This window comes from Nelusetta ayraudi, unplaced genomic scaffold (genome assembly GCF_046127955.1).
Source record: "Nelusetta ayraudi isolate G7.1 ecotype Tasmania unplaced genomic scaffold, CSIRO-AGI_Nayr_v1 ptg000136l, whole genome shotgun sequence".
NCBI classification, from domain to species: Eukaryota; Metazoa; Chordata; class Actinopteri; order Tetraodontiformes; family Monacanthidae; genus Nelusetta; species Nelusetta ayraudi.
In genome coordinates this window covers 3877279-3887500 of record NW_027466186.1, presented here as the reverse complement: position 1 = coordinate 3887500, position 10222 = coordinate 3877279, and the positions used below count along the sequence as shown (strand labels likewise).

At 48.2% G+C, this 10222-nt stretch overlaps 1 protein-coding gene across 1 annotated transcript in view; it reads right to left on the bottom strand.

Moving 5' to 3' along the window:
- The window catches only part of LOC142879591 (protein lifeguard 1), a 12357-nt gene extending 3835 nt beyond the window's left edge, over positions 1–8522 (bottom strand). Inside the window, exons 1-9 of the mRNA XM_076012982.1 lie at positions 8159–8522; positions 7053–7182; positions 5964–6135; positions 4382–4460; positions 3963–4016; positions 3580–3670; positions 3444–3481; positions 2609–2696; positions 748–837 (exon numbers count right to left, since the gene is read on the bottom strand). Coding sequence (XP_075869097.1) covers positions 748–837; positions 2609–2696; positions 3444–3481; positions 3580–3670; positions 3963–4016; positions 4382–4460; positions 5964–6135; positions 7053–7142 — 702 coding nt within the window. The 5' untranslated portion in view covers positions 7143–7182; positions 8159–8522. The remainder of the gene's footprint in view (positions 1–747; positions 838–2608; positions 2697–3443; positions 3482–3579; positions 3671–3962; positions 4017–4381; positions 4461–5963; positions 6136–7052; positions 7183–8158) is intronic.
- Between the last annotated feature and the right edge of the window lie 1700 nt (positions 8523–10222).

Genomic DNA, 10222 nt, shown 5'->3' with positions numbered 1-10222 from the left:
CAGCATAGTTCAAATAGCTCCAGTTCATGCAAGAACAATTCTAATCAATAATAAGTGAATTACTTGAACAGTATTTGTATCTTTTAAAACACAAAAGTGACAAGCATGTTTTTCCAATGTAAGATTTGTGTACCAATGTATGGAGTAAGAGTAAGTCTCTAGAAAAAGAAATACTCAAGTAAAGTACACTACAGATACGTGAAAAATCGACAGTACAGTAAGAAAGTGTGTGGCAATATGTTGTTCGACTCTAAACACACACAAACATGAACCGCCACGTGAAGGGGGCGCAGCCATTGAAATGGGCCTGGTTTGCTTTGAAAGTTAGCGAGCAGGGTCTGTTTTTCGTTCTAATTGAGCAGTTCGCCGAGCACGACACCAAGGGTTCAATGATGGGTTCGCACAATGCGCTTCAAAGACGGCGGCAGTCCTTTCTACTGTAAATTTCCCGCTTAGGGCGAGCGAGCAAGACAGAGAGCTCTCTGAGCCATCGCAGTCTACAGCCATGCGCATTTAAAATGCATCAGCCAGAGATCAGAGAAACTCCTGAGAGGTTCCTCAGTGCACGCTCACATCTTTATAGTCTGCTCAGCACACAGGTCAGTACAGTGTGTGTGTGTGTGAGTGCGCACGGTTTTAGTGCCCGCAGTTTATTTCCAGCATGTTCACATTGCAAACACAGGCAGAGAAGGAAGAAGAAGAAAAAAGACAAAAAAAAACAAACCCAGCAGCCTGTGTTTGACTTACCCTTGATCGGAGGATCGCACACAGCAATGCAAAGGAGAACAGGGTCCACAGGAACACCCACAGGCTGCCGCTGGCTCCGGTGAAGTCCCACTGAGAGCAGAGGGGGTCGGACAGGGGGCACAGAGGGTGCTTAGTGTGACGAGCCTCACAAATAGCAAACAACAACGTAGACACGACAGCTCAAGGTTGAGTGAGATGCTGCAGGTTTTCGCCCAGCGATGAAGGCGTTTTGCCATCGGGAGGGGGGACAAAAAAGGGAGAATGCTCTGGAAATCACGGCGGCCGCTCCTGCCACTGGGGCCGCTCCAACGGGCCGCTGCTCCATTGTTGCCCTCGCTGCGATGGAAGCAACGTGCGCGCGATAGCAGACAGAAGAGATGGAGGGTAATTAATCAACAAGCTGCAATGCAGGGGGGGAAGCTGGGGGAGGGGGTCGGCCCTCTGGCCCGTGTGCCCTTTTCATAGAGAAAAAAAAAAAAGAAGAAAGATGGCAGATCCAACAGGAGAATCATTAAGGCCCAGGGCCGGCCGCCTGACATTTATATCACGGTGACATAGACAGAAAAGCACCGCGACGCAGCCGTAAACACCATCGACTCGTTGCGCCGAGGACAATATCCGTCGTGGGTTTGTGCGCATCGGGTAAAAAAAAGAAAAAAGGGTTTTCTTACATATCTTGAGCGTGATCGATACACAGGTACACAGCAGTTTAAAGGCACAAACATTCAGAAAATTCACTCTACACAAGTGATTTAAGCCCATCGTTTCTTTTTTTAGGATGTGCTAAATGAACAAATCTGCCTTTTTTTGATGTCGTACATCCCCAGAGATGGTAAAAGTTCTCACATTCTGTGTTTCAGTAACGGCACGGAACCTCGAAATATGAGGGGAAAAAATACTGTGGCAAAGATATTGATTCAACTCTTGAATCTATGAGGCCCTTAATGGATCCAGGAGACGAGACAAATGACAACGTTGGCGGCTTTCGAAGGAGTAGGCAAAAAAAAACAAAAAAACAAGAAAGCCGATAGCTCCATTTAGAGAGAACTTTTAGATTGAGTAAGTATTTTGCCTACATCTATTTACTCCGTGTCCAATTACTTGCCCCACTGACTGCATGATTGCCTTTGTTGTGTGAATATGAGCCGCTGCTTCATCAGAGCAGCCGGCTGGGCCGCTCTGGAAAGGTCTCCCCACTTGGCCACATTGATTCTTATGGCTAACTTTTAAATGTCGCTCGCACGAGCCGAGGCCGTTTCTTCTATCAAGTGAGATCGAACATAATAACAACTTCCCCCTCCAGCTCGCTGGGCCAAACATCATGTCTTCTGACCTTTCCACAGTGTTAATCTGGGAGCGCATTTGTTTTAGTGGGGAAGCTTTGCGGTCGAGCAAGATAAATAAATAGATAAATAAATAAATGAAATGGGTGAAAGGAATTTAGCAAGTGACAAAATGGCTCCGGCTCAGTTCCAAAGTCAAGATTTATGCTGCGAGCCAGTGAGGGGGACAGCCAAGAGGTTTAGCTGTGTCTCAGCAGTGGACACGAGGAATTAATTTGATAGACGGTTACACTGATCTCAGCACTAATCGTAGCTTTGCCTGGACCGCAAACTCATCAAAGTCTGAAAAAAAAATCCTTGCTGAGGATGATGCTCATGAAAAAAAAAAAAAAATCAAAAAGCTCAGCATCACAATTTAGTTTTTTCCTCTCAAAACGCCAACTCGGTGTGTGTGTGTGTGGACATTTCCCGCTGACTGCGTAGCAAAATCTAACGCGCTTTGTGGGCTTTTTCTTTCTTTCTTTCCTCGGACTTACAGCTTTGCAAAGCCGAGTTCAGAGCGCGTGATGGGTCCTCACCTTGGTCTGCATGGCGAACAGAGTCAAAGCGAGCGACACCAGCGCCGTGGCCCCGACCGCCCACATGACCGCCTCAGCGTCAAAGAACCTGCGGAGGGAAATATCAAAGAGGTGAGCGGCGGCCAGCAGGGGGCGGAAACTAGCGTCTGGGTTACGTTCTGTCTCTACGGGAAAAGGGTTTTACTGTGCTGAGAGGAGCTATGGTTGAGTGATTTGTCATCCCACTGTGCGTGCGGTGTGTACTGTGTGTATGGTGTAGTTTGAACGTAGAGATAAAGAAGCACCGCCCTCCTTGCGTGTGTGATGCATGGCCCCCAATCCCCATCTAATAACATTCCCCAGGATCTAACTTGCTTCCATCATGGTGAGGCTCTATGAATATGACAATGTAAATATATTATGATAGCCAGCCTTCGTCTGATGCCTTTCTCTGTCACGGAGAGGGGGCGGCTAAAAACAGAAAACGTCTCGGATGGAGACCCAGGCTGTTTACTCGCGTGCTGCTCCTGGCTCCAAAGAGTAGGGGAACAATTAAGAGGGATTCATGCATGCTGTGTCTCATCTCCTTCTGACGACGTGAGTTACAGAGGCCTGATGGGAAGCGACCCAACCGCGCACGCTCTATAACTTGGAAGCCATTTCAAAAATGCTGGGACATTTTCGGCGCGCGCGCTAGCTGAGCAGCTCCATTGAAAGGGAATGGGTGGCTGCATTGGACTCTGGGCTCCTGCCAGAATCACACTGGCAGGTGGATCAAGTCGGGGTTGTGATTGGGGAAACCGATTCAGCGGTCGGCCAGAAAAAAAACGTATCCTTGGAAGAAATGAGCACGCACACTGCCACGGAGCCCAGCATCGCCCCCTCCACCACCGTCTGAAAGGAGAAGCAGAGAGAGAGAGAGAGAGAGAGAGAGTAGGAAGGTTAAATACGTGTCCGAGCACGGCAAGCACGTCTCCAATGCCTCCACTCACAAATAGGCCCAGGGCGATGAAGTTGAGGGGGACCCGACGACGGAGGTTGTCGCAGAAGGCCATCAGCAAGATGAGCACCAGCGTCCCGATCCTGTTACACAGAGAATATAGAGTGCGTCGTAAATAGGGAATAAACAGCCCATAACCTCACTCATGCGCACACGCACACACACACACACACACACATGGAAATATGACTTTCAGTGTACATATTTCTCTTATACGGACACTCGCCGGCGTTTCCTCCGATTGGTATTCAGCCGCGGCCGACACTTTGTGATTTACAAAGACGGATTTCCCGGATTTTCGCTCTCGCTCTGGAAGTGTTCAAACCAGTTTGAAAACGAGCGCCAGATGCGGACGGGTGTTTGTTGTGGGCTTACATCAGGCCGTAGGTGAACCAGAAATGTTCTCGCGTCCATTCTCTGAGATCGGGCCTGGTTTTTGGGGAGACAAGCAGAGAAAGGGGATATAATAGTAGTGACAGCGGAGCGATTGTATTAAATATTAACAGCGGGCCGAGGCCCGGCGCAGAAAGGGAACCAAATACAATTCATGAAAGGAAATTACTGCGGCGGACTTCTGCCGCATCCATTACACCAAACATATGAAGCTCTCGGGCCGGTATTGAGCTCTTTTATCCTCCCCGCCTTGCCTCAACATATTTCTTGCGGCCATGAGCAGCTGTTTTTTTTGGTTTTCTTGCTGCAGCTCGTCACACTTTTTCTCCGCTGCGTGATGCTGAGTGAAACGCTCGCTGTGAGAGGAGCCCCCCCCCCCCCCCCCCGGTGTGCAGCCTCACCAGTATATGAAGGCGCAGATGATGCCGACGGTCACCAGCAGCTGAACCATCAGGGTGGAGTAGACTTTCCGTATGAAGCCTGTTGAAGACAGACGTGGCAAAAAGCATTCACATTCTGCGCTTCAGTAAAAGTACAGATAACTCAACTCCTGTAATCAAGTGTTATGTTATTTTCTATGTTTTAATTTTTATCTGTACTGAAAACGTACTAAACAGTGAGCTCAAAGCTGAGGCACTAAAATAATCTCCCTTTAGAATCATCCAGTTTCATTTTGAACTACACACCAGCATAGTTCTAATAGCTCCACTTCAAGCAACAACTATGAGAATAAAGCCCTGTTTGCACTTGGTCACTTGTAACCGTTTTGGGGGATTGGATCACGAGAACGGATCTCGCAGCATCTGTTCGCACTTAGCCATTAACATGCGTCTCGAGCGTGCCATTTGTGATCGCATCACCCCCCCACCCCCGCCGAACCTATGCAAATGCAACATGCGTCATTTCCGTTTTTAACGACTGGGGGCAGTAAAGCGCAAAACCACAGCGAGTTTTACATGACAGCGAATAAGAATCAACTTCCTGTTTATATCAAGTCACTCGTTTTAATTCTACTGCAGCTCGTATGGATCCGAACGAGGAGTAACGACGCGCACATTTAATCACATATGTGGGGAAACTGCGACCGCTGCTCCGCTGACAAAATACGCTAATCCGGAATGAAATTTATTAGCATGCTAATAAACGAGTCTAACAAAAATGATTTGTTTTCGCTTCTTGTTTGTAACTTTATAATGACGACGCCGGGAGGTGGGGCGCCGACCAAGTACGTACACGGGAGAGGTGAGTGGAGTAGGCGGTCGTTAATGTGGACTGAGCTCGCATTCTGTTCGCACGTCCGTGACGAATGCGTTTTTATGCGATGCGACCACCAAAACCACCTGCCGAGGTGGTTTTGGTATTCGGATGTCAAAACGGATTTGGACTGTTTGCACTCGGTCATTTCATGCGTTTTTCGTATTCCGATCGGCAAAAAACGCATGAAATGACCAAGTGCAAACAGGGCCTAAGTTTGTAGCTTTTAAACACTGGTAAATACAAAAATAACAAAAGTGTCTTTCCAACGTAAGAGGTAGAAGTTTTAGATGTTTGTGTACAAAATGTCAGGAATAAAAGCACAAAGTCATTACACAATTAAATACTCAAGTAAAGTATAGATACCTGAAAAATGATGAAATATTTGTCACATCCCACCACTGGATAATTGATAAGTCAGGCAAGAAGTAAGCAAGTAGTAAAAACATGTTTGATGGAGCTCAACATTCCTTTTTTATATTTGGTTTTCTGAGGTTTTTCATCAAACCTGCACATGAAGCTTTGATTTGCGAGAATTCTGTGTTGTGTTTGAGGAGAAGAGCCAGCGTAGCCCCGGCAACATCATGGCAAACGGGGCAAAAAAAAAAGAAGAAGCTGTTTTTCAATTTCAAATCAATTTCCCGACAAAACCACCGCAAAGCAAAGTAGGAGGCTGGAGGGTGGGGGGGGGGGATTAAATATTGCTCCCTCGCTCAGCTCGGCTCTCACCTCTCCGAACTGCGGCGTCGCTGAACACGCCGACGGCCTCCTCGCTCTGGTAGTCGGGCGGAGCCTCGGCGTACGGCAGGCTGCCGCCCTGCGCCGGTGGGGGCCCATTCTGGTGGAAGCTGTTCTCGTACGGGCTGGGCGGGGAGACCACGGAGATGTTCCCGCTGCCTACCTGAGTCAGCAGCAAAAAACAAAACAAAAAAAAAAACAACCAACATTCAGTACGTCGTTAAAACAGCACTGGCACACGTACCGCTGTGGTTCTCTTTAAAGCAGCGGTTGTCATTTCTTTTCCATTATTCTATTGTTGGGAAACGTGGAAGTCAATTCTTATTGCTGCAGGGCCTCTGAGAGAGCGCAATTACGTGCAAAGTACTGTGTTCATTTTGAAGGCTTCAAGGCGGATAACAGAAACAAAGGGGTCTCCTTCATACAGCTCTTTAAACAAAGGTAGACAGTCACATGATCAGCGCAGGTAGACAGTCACATGATCTGTCTATTTTGAAAAACTATGGGGGATTATTTTTTTTCTTTCTTACTGCCTTTAAACAATTGGGAAGCACTTTGGAAATATTGCTTTCCTATCCTTAAAAAACCCACCCGTGCTGAACATGTAACTTCTACCTCTGTTTAAAGAGCTGTATGAAGGAGATCCTTTGTGTGTCTGTTGTCTGCCTTGAAGAAGGCCTACATGGCCGTAACATGTTGGCATTTTTAACTATAAAGCCATGATCTAATGAAGGCTTTTTATATATTTTTCAATCCCTCAAATGCCTTGTTTTTAAAGATGTTTTTCACATTTGATTCACGCTCAAAGGTCCAGTGTTTAATATTTGGCTTGATTTATGATCTTTCTCTTGATAAAAGCTTATCATACTGCCCATAAATACGTTAATAAAAGTTTATACTCACACTACAATAAAAGTCATTTGGTTTTCCTACATTGGAACGGTTCTCATATATATAGGAATATACACAGAGCAATGAGGGTCTTGCTCCGAGTTAGCATTTTTTAAGGAAGCCCACCTGACAGTGGCCAATACACAAAACACGCCGTCAGCCGGGCTTCCTTATGTACCGCTCACTAACCTGATAGTTCACTCCTGCATAGGGATTCTGTGCGTAGGGAGGGGGTCGGGGATCGTAGCTGGCGTAGGGGTTCCCTTCATTCTTGTCCATCCCGCGGCAAAGTGAACTCGTCTCCTGTGACCCACCGAGGCTGCGAGTTTTGACGAAAGAGGGAGAAAAAAGATTGTCAGAGAGTTTCTGGCGGAGCTGAGGTCACAACGACGCAACAGAGGCGGTGTTAAATTGGCGGGGTCGGTCTGGGGGAGAGGAGGAGGTGGGGGTGTCGGAGCGGAGTAAATTAATGGGTAATTATGAAGTGATGCGGCATCACACAGACACCGAAGGCCGTCAGACACCGACGTTCGTAATTGTGGCCTGGAGCCCACCCCCACCCCCCACCCCCTCCTCCTCGTTTGACACGGCTGTATGTACATTTAGCAGGCAAATAGATTGTGGTTAATTGATCCCCGAGGAGGCTGTCATCAGGTTGGGGGTGAGGAAGTGGGGGAGAGGAGGCAGAGTGAGTGGTACACAGATTTAGTAAAGATCATAGAAATGAAGCCATCATGGTTAAAACTGACCAGTTCAGAGAGACTTAAGAGCGGCGACGAGGAGGGTGAGAAGCATGGGTGAGTGCTCACCGTGGAGATTCAGTGACGAAACCAGTTACAGTTTACAGAGGATGTACACCATGCTATTAGATAATAAGATGACTTTTGAGCTGGCGGCAGCCTCACAGATCATGTGTGTGTGTGTGTGTGTGTGTGTGTGTTGCAGTCAGTCATATTCTGACTTCCAGTCTGCACAAACCCCATATTTATGGCGATGATCTTTAAAAAAACAAACAACCCCCCCCCCACCCCCACCCACCATAAGTTTCAATATTTGACAAGAACAGTCCACAACAGTGGACTTTGTTTGGTTTTCCCCCTTTAGCCAGTCAGACTCAAACATCCCTGTCAGGTGTGATGAATGACGCGAAAAAAAAAGGGGGCCTCGCCGTGTTTTTTTCTCCCCCCAGACCTTCAAACGAACCCTCCAGTTCCCACCCGGCCTTCAAGTCCCCTCTCACATTAATCAATGAGTTGAAATTCAGATGGCGGCCGGCCCGGAGAGAGTCTCCTTACCTTGGCTGCGACGACCCGGGAATGTGCCGCTTCTCTTCCTGCAGTGTAACTTCCCGTTCAGGGGCAAAGTCTACCTGCTATCAGGCAGCTCCCGCGGAGACGGGACTTTAGCTCCCGGCGGCGAGGATGTATCCCTCATTAAGCTCAATGAGACGTTCAGATGAAGTTCTTTAAAATGTCATTAACTCCTCCACACTGGCTCTCTTTCTCTCATTCTCTCTTTTCAAGTCTTGTTTTCAACTTCTTATCCTTCGTACCGATCGGCACAGACACCTTGTTAACACTTTCGCAGGATTTTACATTCTTTTAACAGTCCAACAACATGCGGCTCTTTATATACATATATATAAATGTGTATGTGGATAAAAACACACACACACACCCAGACGCATAGTGGCCCCCTGTTTGACAATAACAATAAAGAAGTCTGACCACAGTGACTCACTTTGGTTACACATTGACAGAAACCTGGCTTTGGAAGCTGTCCAGAGAGGAAGGGAGGGAGGGAGGGAGCTGTGCAAAGGATGAAAGCCATCAATTCATCCTACACTGTGGGATTATGGGTATCTTATCACAGTGGGAAAGAATAGCTATAAAGAGAGTGCGGTGCTGGAAATACACGTGAAGGGAGCCAGCAAGGTCCCAGTGCTTCTCAAAGAAGGAGCAGCGGCGCTGAAAGGGATCAAGAAAATCACATCCACTGCTCAGAATGTCACCACAATGAAGCCATTGAACCTAAAAAAAAACTAAACCAAAAAAACCCAACAACACTAAAAGGTCCCATGTCCACTGGAAAGGTCCCATGTTTCCCATTTTTCGGAAAAATCTCGGACAATTTATCCACATTTTCCAGATCTCCACAAAACAGCATATTCAGCAGTGCTTGTTTGCAAGACCCCTGCTCTAACCTGGCACTCCACTGTCCCTTCCACAGGATTGGAATGGGACAAAATAAAAATAAATAACTAACATGTTGGTCTAAGGGGGTTGAACAGCCATCTGGCTGCCACTAACCTGGAGTTGCCACTAACCTGGGAGATGTGGCAGTGGCCCTTGGTGACATCAACAGGACAAGATAAGGGCTGATATCTGGAACGGTGCTGGCAAACAAAAATAATTAAGGAATCCCCCATTGTGTTGCAAGGGTCGACACACACACACACACACACACACACACACACACACACACACACACACACACACACACAAACACACACAAAGGGAGTTTTGGTTCATTTAAACCAGTAAAAAAGCGGCACTTGCAACAAGCTCCCAATTCAACACATGCACTGCAAGACACGCAATTCTGTCGACGCTCGCCGACTCAGTCTGCACAGAAACCGTCTGCCATACACCGAGCAAACACTAGGGGGCACTGGTCTCCTGTGCTGCAGCTGCTGCCGCCGCATCCTCTCATTGCAGTGATTTGTCTGCGTTCCTCCATCCCTTTATCCCCCCCCCCCCCCCTTTCGCTGCTGCTGTGCGCGTGCCCACACAACCAGCATCACCAACCCTCTGCAGCTGTCACACACCTACCTGTGCATGTGACGCGATGTGCGCCGGTGTCACGCAAGTGCGACTCAGGAAAGGTTCCCCTCCCACCCTCCCTCCCCCTTTCCTCTCCAGATCAGATGCAGATGGCAGTTACAGGGAGTCTTTTTCGAGCAGTGGAGAAAATAAAGATAGATGAAGACATTTAACACGCGCGCGCGCGTGCACACGCACTGCTCCCTGTAGATCCGCGTGTCAGTCAACACGGGCCGCGCAACTTGCCAGCAGCTCTAATCCGACGAGCTCGGCTTTTACCTATTCATGACATCTCAGCTGGGTCTGAACGCGCACCACCAACACAAAAGTCACATCGGAGCGTGCGGGTGAAATCCAGCCCCGTGTTGACACACCAATCAGTGCGGGAGCCCGGCGCGGCGCGGCGCGGAGATGCGTTTAACACACATCTGATTGTCTCGCCGCTGTCCAAACAGCGGCTGCGCACCAGGCGGAGCACAGTGTGCGCAGAGCAGGCGAGCGTGAACCGCACGGGTGGCCGAAGGGCAGTGTGTGTGT